This window comes from Lemur catta, chromosome 6 (assembly GCF_020740605.2).
Source record: "Lemur catta isolate mLemCat1 chromosome 6, mLemCat1.pri, whole genome shotgun sequence".
NCBI classification, from domain to species: Eukaryota; Metazoa; Chordata; class Mammalia; order Primates; family Lemuridae; genus Lemur; species Lemur catta.
The window spans coordinates 18297089-18316477 of NC_059133.1; the positions used below are offsets into that span (position 1 = coordinate 18297089).

At 36.5% G+C, this 19389-nt stretch overlaps 1 protein-coding gene across 2 annotated transcripts in view; it reads left to right on the plus strand.

Moving 5' to 3' along the window:
- IGF1 (insulin like growth factor 1) overlaps positions 1-17976 on the plus strand; it is a 77205-nt gene extending 59229 nt beyond the window's left edge. For both annotated transcript variants that reach the window (XM_045553094.1, XM_045553096.1), the window contains exon 4: positions 11682-17976. In XM_045553094.1, coding sequence (XP_045409050.1) covers positions 11682-11741 — 60 coding nt within the window. In that variant the 3' untranslated portion in view covers positions 11742-17976. The remainder of the gene's footprint in view (positions 1-11681) is intronic.
- Positions 17977-19389: the final 1413 nt, after the last annotated feature.

Below are 19389 nucleotides of genomic sequence, written 5' to 3' on the forward strand. Positions count from 1 at the left end.
GGTAGACGAGTAGCAGCAGCCAGAAAACATTTTTGAAAACTCTCTATTTTATTAACTAATATGGTTATAGTTTTAAGAACAATTGGTCAAGAAACTAACTCTTAAAAAAGGAGAAGTTCAATGGTTAGAATTTCTTTTTAATTTCAGAATATTATAGGGGTGAAAACATTTTGGTTACATAATTTGCTTTTGTATAGTTTGAGTCAAAGTTGTAAGTGTACCCATCACCCAGAGAGTGTGCATTGTACCTGTTAGGTGTGAATTTACCCATCCTCTCCTTTCTCCTCCCACCTGCTTGATTTCCATTGAGTTTTACTTCCACATGTTCACATAAATGTTGATCGATTAGGTCCAATTTAGTACTGAGTACTTGTGGTGTTTTTTTTTCCCATTCTTGCAATACTTCACTTAGTAGAATGGGCTCCAGCTCTATCCAGGATAATACAATAGGTGCTAGATCACCATTGTTTTTGTTGTTGACTAGAACTCCATGGTATACATATACCACCTTTTATTAATTCACTCATGTGTTTTGGCACTTGCCCATCTTTGCAATTGTGAATTGTGCTGCTGTAAACATTCAAGTGCAAGTGTCTTTTTTATAAAATGTGTCTTTTTCCTCTGGGTGAATACCCAATAGTCAGATTGCTGGATCAAATGGTAGGTCTACTTTTAGTTCTTTGAGGTGTCTCCATACTACTTTCCATAAAGGTTGTACTAATTTGCAGTTCCACCAACAGTGTATAAATGTTCCTATCCCTCCGCGTCCACTCCAGCATCTGTTGTTTGGGACTTTTTGATAAGCGCCATTCTCATTGGAGTTAGGTGATATCTCATTCATTGTGTTTTTGATTTACATTTCCCTGATAATTAGAAACATTGAGCATTTTTTCATGTTTCTTGGCCTTTAGTCTTCATTTGAAGACTATCTTCATTTGAAAATTTTCTGTTCATGTCTTTTGCCCACTTTTTAATGGGATTGTTTGATTTTTTTTCTTGCTGAGTTGCTTGAGTTCTTTGTATATTATTGCTATCAGCCCTTTATCGGATGTATAGCATGCAAATATTTCCCCTCATTCTGTAGGCTATTTACTCTATTGATTGTTTCCTTGGCTGTGCAGAAGTGTTTTAATTTGATCAGGTGCCATTTATTTATTTTTGTTGGTTCTGTGATTGCTTTTAGGGTCTTCTTCATAAGTTCGTTGCCTAGGCTGATATCTAGAAGAGGTTTTCCAACACTTTCTTCTAGAATTATTATATTGATAGTTTCATGCCTTAGGTTTAAGTCTGTTATCCATCATGAATTAATTTTTGTCAGTGGCAAGAGGGGTGGATCCTGTTTCAGTTTTCTACAAGTGGCTATCCAATTTCCCAGCACCATTTATTAGATAGAGATTCTTTTCCCCAGTGTATGTTTTGTCTGCTTTGTCAAAGATCAGATGGCAGTATGAGGATAGTTTTGTACCTGGGTTCTGTGTTCTGATCATCCATTGCTCTATGTCTGTGTTCTTGTGCCAGTACCATGCTGTTTTGGTTAACATAGCCTTGTAATATAGCTTGAAGTCTGGTAAATTGATACCTCCCAATTTTTTCTTTTTGCTTAAGGTTGTTTTGGCTACACTGGGTCTTTTCTGGTTCCATGCAAAGTACAGAATTATTTTTTCTAGATCTGCAAAAGATGACGTTGGTATTTTGATGGGGATTGCATTGATTCTGTAAATCACTTTGTGTAGTATAGACATTTTAACAATGTTGATTCTGCCAATCTATAAGCATGATATGTTTTTCCATTTGTTTACATCCTTTGTGATTTCCTTCCTCAGTGTTTCCCAGCTCTCCCTGTAGAGGTCTTTCACCTCCTTGGTTAAATATATTCCTAGGTATTTTATTTTCTTTGTTGCTATTGTGAAAGGTATTGAGTCTTTGATTTGATTCTCAGCTTGACTGTTGTTGGTGTATAAGAATGCTCCTGATTTGTGTACACTGATTTTGTAACCTGAGACTTTGCTGAATTTATGTATCAATTTCAGGAGTCTCTTGGCAGAATCTTTGGGGTTTTCTAGATATAAGACCATGTTATTCAGCAAAGAGCAATAGTTTGACCTCTTTTTTCCCTATTTAGATACCCTTGATTTCCTTTTCTTGCCTGATTTCTCTGGCTAGGACTTCCAGCACTACGTTGAATAGAAGCGATGACAGTGGGCAACCTTGTCTGGTTCCAGTTCTAAGGAAGAATGCTCTCAATTTTTCCCAGTTCAGTATGATGTTGGCTTGCGTTTGCAGTATATGGCTTTTATAATATTGAGGTATGTTCCATCTGTGCCTATTTTGTTAAGAGTTCTTATCATAAAAGGGTGCTGAATTTTGTCAGATGCTTTTTATGCATCTATTGAGAGGATCATATGGTCTTTGTTTTTGCTTCTGTTTATGTGGTGAATCACATTTACAGATTTGTGTATGTTTAACCATGCTTGCGCTTCTCTGGATGAAGCCCACCTGGTCATGGTGGATTATTTTTTGATATGAAACTGAATTTGATTTGCTAGGATTTTATTGGAAATTTTTGCATCTATATTCATAAGGGATATTGATCTGTAGTTTTCTTTTTTTGTTGTATCCTTTCCTGGCTTTGGTATCAAGGTGATATTGGCTTTGTAGAATGAGTTGGGGAGTTTTCCTTCCTTCTGTGTATGAAATAATTTCTGCAGTGTAGGTACCAGTTCTTCTTTGTATGTCTGGTAAAATTTGGCTGTGAAACCATTTGGTCCAGGACTTGTTTTTTGTTGGAGAATTATTTATTGCTGCTCCAATTTTATTACTTGATATTGGTCTGTTCAGGAATTCTATTTCTTCCTGATTGAGCCTAGGGAGGTTGTGTGTTTCCAAAAATTTGTCCATTTCCTCAATATTTTCAAGTTTATGTGCATAGAGATTTTTATAGTATTCTGGTTAGAAATATTAATACAAATGCTAAAGGTGTGTCCAACTAATTTTAATTCTAAATGTCCTTGTAGTAATTTAGGATCTGTAATTAACTACAGCAAACAGTTTTGAGGGGAAGGGAATTATTGTCTCTTCTTTACTTTGTACACGCATGTGTGTGTACATGTGTGTAGCTTTGTGTTCCAGAATTGTTGCATCCAGTAGGGACTTGGGGTAAATGATTTTACAAAATTATAGGTAATTACAGTTTTCTGGCTTTTCTTTCCAGGTAAAAACTAATCATCATTCATAAAAAACTGCAGGAATCCTTCATCTTCTCAAAGGCCCCAGGGTTCTAGTCCTAAATTAAACATTATTCAGGAAATAAAGGGAACATTATTGGAGGAGCAGAAAGAAGTTGGTCTTCTTTCTACTGTATCTTCTAAGGAGCCAGAGACTTTAACCACTGACCATCTGATCTACAGAGAGGTACTCTGTAGATCCCTTTCATCTGTAGATCTCATTAACTTTCCCATAGAACCAATTTGCAACTTTTGAAACTTCCAGATCTAATTCTTGACCCATTGTGACTAAAGATGAGTGCCTCCAGCCAATCTTCCTTCCATCATCCCCTGCCCGTACTTCTATTAAAGACTGGGATTATTGGCAAAAACTATTCAGTGCCTCTTTAACCACTTTCCCCTTTCTTAACCATAAACCTCTATTCACTCTGGCATATGCTTTCATTCCCATTGGTCAGATAAAAGAACATACATTTATTTGAGGAGGCACATATTGTTGTCACTCTGAAAAAAAAATGTAGCAATGGGTTATACTAGTCTCCTTGGCATAGTCATAATTTCCACAAGAAGATGGGATGTTAAGAGCAAAACCTATGAAAAGTGGAGCATAATGGCAACTCTGGTCTGTGGTAAAATTGCTCCAAAGTTCCCAGTGCGAGACCAAGAAGTTTTACACCAAACCCAAACTGGCCAAATGGTCTAGGCTTCCAAGCTGGGATACATGGCAAAAATTTCTACAAAATTCTGTGTAAAATGTATAAACATTCACATGGGGCTTTTCTGTCTAGCCAACACCAAGAGGTTAAGTAATCAAAGACCAACTAGTTCTACCCTCTGGGAAAATATGATGTCCTATTTTCACAGTTTTAGATAACAATTATGGCAAGACAAAAATTCCAAAAGACTAGGAGCAAGACCATAGCAAGTTGAGGGTTGGGTAAAGATTCCTGCTCAGTTGACAATTATAGACTTGAGAATGTGCAGAATTTATGTCATGGTGCAAGTGTGTGGCATGCTTGAATAGCTCATGAGTCATTAGAAGACTAGTAGAAATAAAAAGTATAAATGAATCAATAAATGCATAGCATCATTATTGTTATTGTTTCAGTATTCGTTCACCCAAGTCACTATTGAATGCTCTCATTTGTCTCTCTGTAAATAATATCGTTTCCTTCTTCAAAAGCATGCTAGAATGGAGGTAGAGGTGCTTTTGGCACAAGCAACAAATCTGAGTTTTTTAAAACTGTATGCAGGCATGAATTGTTCTTGCACCATTCTCTGCCTTGGAATACCTCTGGCTGGCACTCTACATGTTTACTTTTATATGCTGAAGGCTCCCACCAACCTCAAACAGATGCAAATCACTTTAACTTGTCATAGTATTATTTTGTTCATCCTAAAAGTTCAGGAAAGCCTTCCAAACTTCCAAAATTTCTCCCAATTCAGTGAGGAGGAAAATTCAGAACACAGCATTTAAATGTTCTGCCCAGATTTGTCACACATACAAGGAATGAGTGGAAGAGGGCAACACCCTTTCCTACTAACCCTGTGAACTCATCTTTATTGCACTGAAATGACACCAAAAGGTAAAAACCCTGGGCCTCACATCTCCCAAGGACACTGTAATATAAATTACTGCATATACTAGTTTAGCTTAACTTGTATGTCAGATGAAACAATGCATTTTGGAGGCTTAAGAGAAAAAGAATAATCAAATCCAGTTTTTAGGTAAAAAATGTGCTGAATCTTTAGCACATATCAGTAAAATTGCTAGAATCTGGTGTTTCACTTTTTTAAATACCACAGCATTTGAACCTTTCAGCAATTCCAAAATCAACTCCCTCTGGGAAAGATAGTGTGCTTAAACATTTTAAAATTTAAAAATGTAACACAAATACAAACAGCTAACTGAACAAGCTGCCCATAAAATCAACAGTCTAAGCAGCCCTGAACTCTGAAGTATTTTTCGACATCTTTCAAGACTATTAACGGCAACATAAATACCTCCTGCCAGCAAGAGAAAGCACCCTTTGGCATTTTCTTTTCTTTTTTTTCTTTTTTTACAAGCTTTTAAACCATCTTGGTAGAGATTTCTTACATCACAAGCAGAAATATTTGAGATAGAGTCAGGTGTGTCCTTTGAAGAGTAAGAAAGTTGTTAAATCAGGACAATCTTGGAATAATGATGGGACACATACAAGTTTCCTGATTCCTGGGCATTCCTAGTGATGCACCAGTCACTAGAAAAAAGAGCTATAAGTCTGCGATCCCAGCATTCAAGGGAGCTCTGAAACCCAGGTGGTACCTATTCTTTCCCCACATTCAGCCAGAGAAAGGGCAGAAGCACTCTAGCATGGAAAGTGCTTTGAAAATAGTAACTATTTAAAAATAATAATAATAATAATAATAATAGCTGATATTGATTAGGCACATGCACTGTGGTGAGGCCTATAGCAAATCACCCCATTTGATCTTCACCATAACCCTGTAGGGGGAGTACTATAATTATCCCTATTGTACAGATAGGAAAACTAATGCTGAGTATGGCTACATGTCTTCCCAAAGTCTTGCTATAACAAGCGGCCAAATCAGAACCTAAACCCGAGATGGACTCCAGTGTGTCAACCACGCACTACACTATCTCCTTCATTTCTTAGTTGATACCTAGTATACCACAACCTGTCACTTGTAAGTTCTGAGATAGGAGGAGGCTCTGTGCTAATTTGTCCTTATAGAACACAGTAGGAAGTAAGTAGCCATGTGATGCTTGCTGTTGACCTGAACACTATTCCATCCCTCCTGGAGGAAATCTAAATAAATTTAATAAACATTTCTTGGTTTGCCACTTTGCTCAAAGCACCATGCTTAGGTCGGGGAAAGATAAAGAGGTGAAGGAAATATGTCACCTATCCTCAAGTAGCTTACCTTTCAGTGGAGAGATAAACGTGCAGAATTTACTCTGTAACATATCAATGCTCTAACAAAGGTAGACCCAGAGGAGATTCTGACAGCACACAAACCAGAACAGACTGATGTTGCTAACAATCAAGTTCACATAATGGATCTAAATCAAGTGTCCTTGAAACAGTAGGCTCCCTTGCACACAACTATCCCCTATGCTGGGTAAATGCGTAAGGGTTATCACATTCAGTTATAACAACACTGGAGCTAGGTGCTCTTACCCCACCCTTACATTTTACAAAGAGGAAACTGAGGAGAGAACAAGTAGTGATTGTCAAAGGTCACACAACTCCTGTGTGGAGGAGCTGGGATCTAAACCAGGTGTGTGAGCCCAGGTCCTCCTAAATGAGCAAGGCTTTTATGACTAGGAATGCTTGTATGAAAGGAATTAGAAGAAGTTAGAGGAGCCCTGAGTAAACCGTCAGATCACAAGGTGAATCTGACCTCAGGTGAAGGAGGGAGGAAGAAAAGGTTGGGTGGACACATCCTAGACTGCCGCACAGTCTAAGGGAAGTTCAGCAAAGCCAGCAAGGAGTCTTTCAGCAGATGCTGCCCAGTAAAAGAGTCCTGTGTTTCCCAGGAATGAGTATGCCTTGGTGTCGCCACCACACTCAGTCATTGGCATGTGGGAAGGGCCTGCCCTGGGCCAATCCACCATCACCAAAGAAGAGGGTCATATTGGGGAAAAAAGGCCATTCCCCCCCATAGCCACATAAAAGGTGAGATGAGGTTTCTAGAAAAAAACATGAGGCTGGGCAGAACAACATTGTGTCCAGTAAGTACATACCTCTCACTCTTTCTTAAAGAGGCAGCCACATCAACAAGGAACACAGGTCTCTTGAAACGTGCACCTTGTCCTTTAGTTGTAAAGTCACATCCCAAAGCACCGAATAGATCTCATGACACTCAGTTTTCATGGCTCCCAGAGATAAAAGGCTGACCTACCTCTCCCAGAATTTGAATTTGTGATTCCCTGAAGTAAAGAGATATCCAAGTTGATACCGAGACATCTAAATCGTCCTCTGTAATTTCACATATCCCCAGGCCAAGCCAGCAAAATTGCAAAAGCACATCCTTTTCAACAAGTAAAGAACTGATATCTGGACCATCTCTCCCAATCATCCACTGCTCTTTCTTTCCCATTTTACCCTTTCTGGGAGAAGGTCAATGCTGAGTTAGCACTTTATGTATGCTGTACAATAGGCTGCTAATATTCCATGCTGGATGATATTTTCCAAGTATTTTTTATAGGGTTCCAGGCTTTTCTTAGACTTTATGTTATACAATACTTAACTTGTTTGGAGTGGGTGGAGATGGAAACATAGTCTATTGAAACATCATTGCTTCCTCCCTGAAATTTAAAGAAACTATTATATTATCATCCTTCTTTTAGATTCTATCTTGCAGGCAAAATCTCATAAAGATAGGCAGGGAGAAAAGAAGGGGTTATAATATCCAGAGGGTTAGCTTTTGCTAACTGAATACTGTGCACTAGACCACAATAAATAACCATGACAAATAGGGCCAGGTCCCACTTGTGGTAAGGGAGAGCACCCACCCTCCTAGTTGACAGTGTTCTGCCCCAGGGCACTGCCTTACCCACTAAGCCAGCATCATCTACCACCCTGAGATCACAGGCAGCTCATCAACTATTGCTATTGGAAAAAGATTTGAACTCTGAGGCACCAGATGTTGTTTTACCTCTTGGGGAGGCAAGATAGCAGAGTGGCTAACTGGGAAGCTCTAGAGTCAGAAGGAACTGGTGCAAATCCCAACCACTGTCACATACATCATCACTGTAAGAAATCAGGCAAGTGTTCACCCTTTCCAAGCTTCAGAGTCCTTAACGGTAAAGTGATCAAGATGCTAGTACTCATCTCAGAGAGAATTATGATAACTAAATAAAAAAATACATGCAATTAACCTGCATAATACAATACACAGCACATAATAAATGTTCAAGCAAGGGGAACTGTGGTTATTTCAGACCTAGGTCTATCAGTTTGTTCCTATATGACCTCGAGCATGTTACTAAATCTTAGCAAGCCTCAGCTTATAAATGGGACTAATATAAATTATGTCAATTCACCTTACAAGGTGATTTTGAGGGTTCAGTGAGATTATTCTGTAAAACTGTAAAGCTTCTACAAACGTTAGGCAAGATTATTATTATTGCTATTATTAATATTAGTCCTCAGTTGTTTTCTTAATTGAAAAGTTTGTGGATAGCTTTCCAGAGGAAAGCTCAGAGCTGGGATAAGAGCCAGAAGAAATGAGAGAATGTGAATGGCCTCTTCAGAGCCTCTTTTAGCTTCCTAAATAACTGTCTATGTACACAATGTGTAATAACATATATCACAAATGAAGCCCTTCTCAAACTTAATTTCTAATAAGTTTGTTAATCCTTCCTTCAGAAGGATAAATTTCTTTAGTCAACCCCAGTGAGCTGAAGGATCGACTTTTTTTTTTTTTAATCGTCTTACCTTCCCTGGTGTCAATAGGAAACAGTATTTACTCACTACTGTTTTCCTTTCAAAAATCTGTCTAGTTGTATACTAGAAACAGTTTCAGCTGGTTTGTTTGTCTTGGACAAACTGTTGAAATGAAAAGTTTTTGCTTGGCTGAATGTGGGACAGTTTCATAACCCTTCAAGAAGTGCACTGAAGGTGGCTGCCAGCTCGAGCAATGGTTGCTTCTAATGCGCCTCCACTTGCCGCCCATTGTCAAGGGTGGCCAGTGTAATTAAGTTAAGACAATGAGCAAAGCAACAGATGTAACTGAGACAGAGTCCCTGAGTGCTTTTGTTTTGTCACTGTCATTGTCTGCAACAAAGAAGTCACATGTGAGAGCCTGGGAAGACAGCCAAATGCAAACCAGACGACATCCCAGCTGGTTTGAATGGCCTCCACCGTACGCGTGTGTGCATGGGAACCGTGCTACTTGGAGCAGCATCTGCTTTACTCAAGTTAGTTTCAGCCCATGGCTTTGCTGTGATGCTAAGACAGACCCAGAAGAAATAGACCAGAGGATCCTTCTGCTCAGACTTCACACTTTATACCTTCTGCTTTGAGGGAAAAGCAAAAGAATCTCTCAGCTGGGGACAAAAGATAAGATCTATATGGATGGCCAATTTAACTTTAATTCTTTTTGCTACAGCATTAATTTGAAGAGTGAAGCATAAAAGATGCTTTACTATTTTCTTCTGGAAATTTGGAATTAACTTGAACTTGAGAGGAAGAATGGAGATTAAACACTTCATGAGGCTTTCTTTTACCAATTCATTCTTGAGCATTTTCTTAGTTTGGGCATTGCAGATTCTTATAAATCTTCCTTTTTTAAAGCTGGTATGCCTCTTAAATAGAAAAAAAGGTAAAATTCAAATTATTGTGTTTCTCTTCCTGTCAGTTAATTTGATTACTAGTTTGGCAGTATCCTTAATAATTACTATTATGGGGGCTTTGATGAACCACATACTATTAACAGGGATGACTGAGAATTGAACAGAATGTTTCCAAGAGTTTGAGAACATTAGTGATGCTACTCTGTGGCCCCATATGTCTTTCCTTCATTTTTCTAGGTAACTCCTGTAAGAAAGCAGCATAAGATGTGAGACTAGAAACACAAGTTTACTGGTAGCTTAATGGTAGATGCTTTGCACCACAACAAATGCATGCTAAGTGAACTTGTATGATATTTGAGGAAAACATGCCAAGATTTTAAACAGATGGCATTTCAAGCTATTCTATACAATTGCGCAGTTTGTTCCCACCAGCTTTCTTTATACTGGCCAGTGAGCTCGCTATTTTAATAAATATTTTTACACAATGATGCCATCTTTCTTCTGTTCAGTCAGTACAGGATATTGACCATCAATTCACAAAGTGCTAGCGACCTTTCACGAAGGACTTGGTGATAACACTAATGTTCCAAGTAGAGCTGAAAAACATGTGTGAGAAAAATTGCCAAAACCCCTGTGGGCCTTAGCCAATGGGTATTATTTCTAAGGAGTGGTAGCTGACTTTCCCCAGTCTCAGTACTGAAACCTCTCACCCTCTCCAGATCTCAGGTCTGAGTGGCCTCTAAGGTGCCTTAGCTCCTAATAAATGTTGTGATTGGGTGGGCGTTCATTACCTTAGCCAGAAGAAATAGTTTGCAGATTCCAGCCCCCATGGTGACAAGTCTTATTTTTGGTCTTGATGAAAACATATTCTAGAGGAAAGGGATACTGTGGCTCCTTAAACTTCATTTTATACCAATAATTGTCCATCATATCCTCCTATAGAGGGCCCTCCAGCAAAGGTTAAAACCAAGAAAAGAAGTACCTTAAGTTGATGCACGTAAATGCCATTTCATTCTCTATTTTTTCAAATCTCCTTGTCTAAATTCTTTGCTATTCAAATATATTCAAGGATAAAATATAGTTACAGGAAAGTATAATGACTTGGTTCTGCACATCACGAGGGGGTCCCTCATATTCATTCATTTAGTTCATTCTGCAGATATTTCCCGAGCACCTGCAGTATCCTGGGCACTGTTCTAGATACTGGGGCTATGACAGTGAACAGAACAAGTCTCTGCTCCCAAGTGGCTTATGCTCTAAACAAAACTCAATATTCTTTATATAATAGTACTGCTTATGGATGAGTGGATGGTAGCACCAAAGCAAGGAACCCAGGATTTCTAGTCCTAGAATGGTTACTTCTCAATAAAGATGACAATAATAGGAAGATAGAAATGAGTAAATAATAATAATAATAGCAGCTAATGTTTTTGTAGTACTTACCATGTGCCAGGCTTATTGTAAGTGCTTTTACATTAATTATTTAATCTTTAATCCTATGATGCAGATACTATTATTGCTCTATTTTATGGATGAAGGAACTGAGAAACAAGAGATTGTCACTTGCACAAGTTCACATAGCTAGAAATTGGAAGAGCTAGGATTTGAGCTAAGCTTAGCATGTCTGTGATTTTATAGATTTGAAATTAATTACAAAACTTCTCAATCTTCTACTTCTAAAACTCTGCCTCTCTCTAGAGGAAGAAAAAAAAATCTCCTTTTTACAAAAACTAAAACAGAACAAACTGCAACAAAACAACAGAGGATGATCCCAAAATATGATAAATGTGATTGATTTGTTGTTGTTGTTATTAGGAAAAGATCTACAGGCCAGAAAGCTGGATTTTTCAGGATCCCCTTTCTGTCCATGAATCTGTGATTCAAGCAGATGGATAGAAATGCATCTGTGTGTGATTATAAAGCAATCTGTGGTATTCATATCACCAGCAGTACATAGAAAAAGGCTGAGTGAAGTTTGGCCAAAATATTAAAGGCCTGTCCACCTCTATATGGTCTTTTCAGGAAAACCAAGGCTCAAACTGTCTATTAGCTTGATGGTTAAGGCACACAATATGAAAGGTTAAGACTCAATGGTAGAAATAAAAGGGTACATAAAGCCTCATCAAATTAATGCCACTTTTCTCTCTCTTTTATAGGAAGTACATTTGAAGAACGCAAGTAGAGGGAGTGCAGGAAACAAGAACTACAGAATGTAGGAAGACCCTCTTGAGGAGTGAAGAGTGACATGCCACTGCAGGATCCTTTGCTCTACATAAGTTACCTGTTGACCATTGGAACCACCTACCAAAAAAGGAGTTTGATAACATTTAAAAGATGGGCATTCCCCCCAATGAAATACACAAGTAAACATTCCAACATTGTCTTTAGGAGTGATTGTTAAAGCTTTGCACCTTGCAAAAATGGTCCTGGAGTTGGCAGATTGCTGTTGATCCTTTATCAATAATGTTCTATAGAAAAAAAAAATATATATATATATATATATCTTAGTCCCTGACTCTCAAGAGCCACAAATGCATGGGTGTTGTATAGATCCAGTTGCACTAAATTCCTCTCTGAATCTTGGCTGCTGGAGCCATTCATTCAGCAGCCTTGTCTAAGTGGTTTATGAATTGTTTCCTTATTTGCACTTCTTTCTACACAACACAGGCTGTTTGTTTTATAGTGTCTGATAATCTTGTTTGTCTATCCCCACCACCTCTCTTCATAACCTTTATATTTGCCGAATTTGGCCTCCTCAAAGCAGCAGCAAATAGTTAAGCAGCACACCAATTTTTAACCCACAAGATTCCATCTGTGGCATTTGTACCAAATATAAGTTGGATGCATTTATTTTAAACACAAAGCTTTATTTTTCCACATCATGCTTACAAAAATGATGCAAATAATTGCAACTTTGAGGCCAATCATTTTTAGGTCTATGTTTTAAACACAGAAAGTCTCTTAAACTCTAAATGGTTCCCTCGAATGATGACTTAGTGTACAACCTGATTAGTAACTTCTCTTTTTATTTTTTCCATATAGAGCACTATGTAAATTTAGCATATCAATAATACAGGATATATCAAACAGTATGTAAAACTCTGTTTTTTAGTACAATGGTGCTATTTTGTAGTTTGTTATATGAAAGAGTCTGGCTGAAACGGTAAAAGGTGAAAGCAAAACAAAAGGATGTCTGGAGCCAAAGATGAGACAAAGGGGAAGAGTACTGAAAAATCCATCTATTGGGGAAGGAAGGTAGAGTCCCCCCAGTTATGCCTTCCAAGAGGAACTTGAGACACAAAAGTCCACTGATTTAAATTTGATTGGCGAGTCCAGAGAGGAAGCCATGGAATGGAAAGAGCAGAAGGCTAGGAATTTTACCAGTCCTGGTTTCTTTTTCTCACTGAAGAAACAAACATCTGCCAGCTCTGCCATGGACTCACCACTGTGTGATCTTGGGCAAGTCACTTCACCTCTCTGTGCCTCAGTTTCCTCATCTGCAAAATGGGGGCAATACGTCATCTACCTACCTCAAAGGGGTGGTATGAGGATTAAAAAGACAAAGCTTCAGATTTTTTACCCTGGGTTGCTATAAGGGTACAACATCAGAGTCCTTGCATTGCTGAGATGGAATTCTATAAAAAACCCATTCACAGCATAACTACAGATTGGTTAAGCAAATGCTCCTGACATCTGAATTCTTGTCAGTGAAGCTACCCAATTAAACTGTTCAACTAACCAGTTGTTAAAAGCTCAATCTCTTTTAAAATACTTTTCAAAATAAGTTAGAAACATTTGATTTACAATTTAATTTTAAATTCTGCATTTGGTTTTATGAATATAAAGATAAGTGAAAAGAAAAAAGGAGAAAAACAAAAAGATTTCTCTATCAGTGAAAGGGGAATTAATTATTCCATTTGTTAGCACTCAACCAACTCTTCCAGGCAGTTTGCTATCTATCTAATAATAACTCTTTTAATATTATAAATGATACTCTATTCATTATGAAAAATACATTCATTCCTTCTTTCTAGACAATATAAGAAAATGATCCAAGATTTTAAATATTGAAAGAATATCTAATAAAAAATCATAGTTACTTTCTTTAATGAACTTTATTCTTATTCTTAACTGTACGTAAATATACATATTTCTTTTATTTTTGTTAAAATATACTTGACTAGAGCTGCTAGTTGAGTGGCAAAAATTTCCTTCACAACTAGAAATTTCCCCCATGTCTGCTTGGAAGGGTAGTGCATAGCTCTCTATAGATGTGTCTTATCCATTCAACTGAAAATTGATATCAAGAAAATCCAAGGGTGAGGACAGGCCCATCGTAGCCTAGAAAACGGTCCCTGTCTGTGGATCAAGATTTTATTAGAACAATGAATCATCCAGCATTCAGATGTTTTTATCCATCTTAGAATTTTTTGGTAAAAAGCACCCAGACTTGATTATTTCATGCAAATTTTACTCTTTATATTCTTGGAAAGTGTATATGAAGAACAAAAATAACATCTTCAGTTGTCTACCCATTGGATCATCTCAAGGTTCAGAGGCCAGAAAACAAAGCAAACAAACAAAAAGACTTCTGGATTTCTGAATGTATCCAAAAAGAAGGCCCTATTTAGTGGAGCACTCCTGTTCAGTCAACAAGCATTTAAACTCTCAGTTCAGAGTTATTTGGATTGAGCACCTAGAGTCACCTGATCAGTATTCTGATCACTGTGGACAAATGAAAAAGAAACTACATGGCATTTTTGCCCTCTGCCTGTTTTCCAGACACATGGGTCTGTGAAATGAGATACCGGATACCTCTTCCCAAAATGGCACTTCTGATTTTTATTTTTTGTTCCTAATGTGTACCTTTTAAAATGACTGACACTCAGCAAAACTTTACAGGCAGTCTCCCGCAGACTTACAGGTTTTCTGACATAGTTGGGTATGGTAATTCTAAGAGTGTCTATGATTTATTTTATTCATTTAATTCTATTCATACTCAAAAATCTCCCAATGAGGAAAGCTTAAATATGTGATGCCAAGTTACCTTTTTAAACTTTTTCCAACACACAATCCTTTACAACTGGTTATAAATCAACTAATTAAAAATGACTATACTAACCCACTATTTTATTTTTAAATGATTTAAAACCAGAAGACAAATTGATAACTCTGAGATTCAGTTGATGGTTATATACCATAGCAGAATGATCCGAGATTGATGATAGAGCACCTAAAGCCTCACAGCTCAAACTGTATAGGCTTTGCTTTAGAATTATGTTGCTTTAGAATTATAAAAAGGAGCAATTTCAAGATGTTTATAAAAGAAATGTAAATATTGGTAAGAATGAGCTTTCAATGTATAAGCTTATATCCAATTTAATTGACAATTGACAATACCCAATAACTAGTCAAATTTCTGTTTCCACTCTCCCAAATAGAATAAAATATTATTTGAACAGTTTAAGATGAAGAGGCTCCACTGAAAAGGTTAATGCGTCTCTTCATCAGAATCCACTCTTCTAGGGATAAGAAAATCTCTCTCTCTTATACACACACACACACACACACACATACACACTCATCCTAACAATCCAATGGAATACTAAGAAGAAATCACTTCCTTGAAAATCTTATTAAAAATAAAAAACAAAAATGCCTGGCCTCCCTTGGGAATCCTTTCTCTTCTTGGAATGTCAATGTTTGTGTAGATGAAACCATCTCATGTACTGTGGCTCCACGGTTTCTGTTACTAGTTTATACTCTTGGGAGAAGGCTTAGAATGAAAGATGTAGCACATTTTGCTTTCCCATTTATTGTTTGGCCAGCTATGCCAATGTGGTGCTATTGTTTCTTTAAGAAAGTACTTGACTAAAAAAAGAAAAAAAGAAAAAAAAGAAAGCATAGACATATTTTTTTAAAGTATGAAAACAACAATTCTATAGATAGATGGCTTAATAAAATAGCATGAGGTCTAGCCACCACCACCTTTCAACTTTTTATCACTCACAAATAGCATACTGTTCGCCAAATTGTGAATTTGGGGGTGCAGGGGCAGGAAATGGAAATTCTTAAAAGTTAGAAGGCTCCATTATTTTGCTGGCTCTTGAATTTAGCAAAATTAGCAATGTAGTATCCAATCTGAACACCTTGATCAAGAGCATGGAGTATAAATGGAAAAAGAAAAAGACCTTATAGGAAAATGGCAGAACTAAAAAGATAAGTAAGTTACTTATTGATTTTTGTGCTCTCTGCTCTAGAATAGATACTCAGCAAGTGGAGAAAATAAAAACAAAAAGAAAAAAAATACATATATTTACTTCATAAAAATCGCTTCTGCCACATTCCCCTTGGATATTGTTTTGGCATTTATTGGTTTGTAGAAGATATTCTCCCTTCACCCAAACATCTCAAAGAGCAGTAGCTCTCATAAAAAGCAATCACTGATCTCACTGGGAAATGTTGGGAAGTATTTCCTTATGAGATGAGGGTTATCTACTGATAAAGAGAAGAATTTATGAGAAATTGTTGAAAGAGATGGCTAACAATCTGTGAAGATTTTTTTGTTTGCTGTTTTTGTTTTTTACTTTATACAGTCTTTATGGACATCTTAATGTTCAAAAATAACTTGGTCCTTTTCTTCTTTTTTTTATATTGGAATGAGGAATGATAAGTTAAACCCACATAGACTCTTTAAAACTATAGGCTAGATAGACTTGTATGTTTGACTTGTTGAAGCTATAATCAGACTATTTAAAATGTTTTGCTATTTTTAATCTTAAAAGATTGTACTAATTTATTAGGGCAGAACCTGTTTGGCTCTTCTTATAACAAAGAACATTCCCATTCAAATCATGTGGGGTTTCCATCAATGTTTTCAAAAGATAAATCTGATTTATGTTATGGCATCATTTATTTTAAAATAGAAAAATTGTGAGTCTTTATGCCCCTCCCTTGCAAAGATCATAAAGTCCAGAATCTGAAGGGACAACAACGAATGGCAAATATTGTTGATTCTCTGTTTTTGTTTTTGTTTTGTTTTCAATGCTAGTGTTTAATCTTGTAGTACATATTTGCTTACTGCTATTTTAATATTCTATAAGATTTCCCTGTTAGGTATTAGAAACTGATACATAGATACCATTTTTTGTGTAATTTCTATTTAAAAAAAAGAAGACAAGAAGACTAAAGCTTTAAGTGCGTAAGGTACAGGATAAAGATATCAACTTAAATAACCAAGCCCTATCTGGAACAGTGCTTTTGTTTTTTAAGGAAACCTCTCACAGATGAGACAGAGGCCTAGGGGGTTTGTGAAATTGTCTTTATTCTTCCCAGTCCTTATTATTTTAGTATTTGCCTCCAAATTTTATAGAGGGCTGACCAAGCTGAAACACTAGAATTAAAGGAACCTCTTTAAAAATATACGTTTCCCACATTCCCTCTTAATGTATGATTACATTGATCTTAAACATGGTCCTTCTCTCTCCCCATTTTTCAATTGTGATTGATATAGTCTTTCAAGAAAAAAAAATACCTCTTTTTGTTAAAAACAAAAAAAAAGAAAGAGAACACACAAGTCCAAATGTTACTGCCCATCTGAAATATGAGCTAAAATGGAGATAGAGTTCTCCTACTTAATAACTCGGGCTGAATCACCTGTCACTTTCAAAATGACCTTTCACAATCCTTAGAATCTGCCTTTTAAAAATTGCCCAGGCTTAAAAGTAAACATTACTCATCTTCTTTTGCCTAAAATGCACTGATGTAAGGTAGGAAAAATGAAAACAGAATTCTAAAATCCCTTCCAAGCCACCATTGACCCCACTTACTGACTCATAGCAAAGTTACTCCTCTTAATCCCTTAATCTGATTTTGTTTGGATATTTATCTTGTACCTGCTGCTAAACACCCTGCAGGAGGGACTCTGAAACCTCAAGCTGTCTATTCACATCCCTTATCTGTGTCTGTGTATCATTAAAATGTCTATTCAAAATATCAAAAACTTTCAAACATCATGCAGCTTATATTCAGTTTACATAATGGCCCCAAATATCATGTCAGATCTCCTTTTGCTAAGAGAGTTAATGAACTATGAGAATTGGGATTACATCATGTATTTTGCCTCATGTATTTTTATCACATTTATAGGCCAAGTGTGATAAGCAAACTTACAGACACTGAATTAATTTTCCCTGCTATTTTGAAACCAGAAAACAATGATTGGTCATTCATTATATCTGTCTTAGTTGAAAAGCATATTTTTATTAAATTAATTCTGATTGTATTTGAAATTATTCAATTCACTTATGGCAGAGGAATATCAAGCCTATTGACTTCTAAAAATGTAACTAACTGAATCATTATCTTACATTTACTGTTTAATAAGCATATTTTGAAAATGTATGGCTAGAGTGTCATAATAAAATGCTATATCTTTCTTTAGTAATTACATTAAAATTAATCATGTTTGATTAATTAGTTTTTTTGGATAATGTTGGTGTAATGTGTTATTTCTTAAGAATTCTACTATTATATAGCATTTTTATTAAGGTCATTGCAACAAATAAACATGAAAACATACTCAGAAAAATAAAACTAATCATATACCAAAATGGAGCTATCTTATAGAATTTACAGATATTTAAAAATAAATGTTTCAAAGGACTTCTGCAAACCAAACCATGTAAGAGATCTATGCATTATACAATATATGCATTACAATAAAGGAGGTGAAAGTTACTGACCCTACTTATTATAAGCCAACAGTGAGTTCCATGATACAAAATGTTTGGGAAAAGATTTTCTTGCCAAAAAATCCAAAAATATCATATAGGGCACATAATATATAAATGGCATTTAATATACTCCCATACCCAGAGATTTTATAAGAATGTGATCTCTCAGCATTCAGTTTTTGTTCCAATAAATCTTTCTAATTCTTTTACTGAATAGATAGATACTCTGAATATCAAACTCACAACAGCATTTCTAGAAGTACAAGGCATAAAGATTAGTAATTTCCCTCTTGTCTAAAACTATCTCATTCCATTTTCCTTTTTTTTGTTTTTAATCTACCATTAACTATTTGGAAAGTTACCCAAATATAAAAAAGGCTCACAAGTTTTATACTTGACTTTAAGGAAATAATTCTAAAGTTTCCTTTTAATATCCCTACATGCCATTGGTAGCCTAACTCACCTTCACTCCCAAACTTGCTCCCTTGAAATTTCCATGGATCTCCCTGGGACTAACATTCTTCAGGTTCCCTCTTCCTCAGAATTTCCTGTTCACACTCTCAGCATTTTTCATCCTGTGGCCATGGTCTTCATAAATCTTCTGTATTACTTTCTCTTCCCCCTCTCCACCCAGAACAATGCCTTTCTCCTTTCATTCCTACTAGGCTAATCTAGCCACACCCTTTCACTAAAAAGTTTTTAGATGATGAAGTTGGAGGCAATTAAGCACAGGACAGAAAAAGGCTTCCAATTCAGTGTCAAACATCACTATTACCACAAAGCCATCAAGGAATTTCTGGCTGCTTGTGTACCTCTTGGCGTCATAGTAAGATCCCTTCCTCTCTTCTGCAAACTCTCCCAAGAACTACTTTCTATCCAATTCTTCATCCCCTCCCTTAGAAAGAATTTGCAAGAAAATTCTATTATGTTCTTATGCAAAGCAATCTTCCTCCATCACAGCTCTTTCTTGGTGGGGGTGGGGCAGGGCTGGCTCACCTTTTATTACTGAATATGTTCAAAAGGTGTTTTTTTCTAAACAAAGAGCAATTCTATCCCTAGGAGGAATTCTATCTTCCTTCAAAGTCATCTACATCAAATTACAGCCCCTTTTAAAAACAGTATTTTTTTC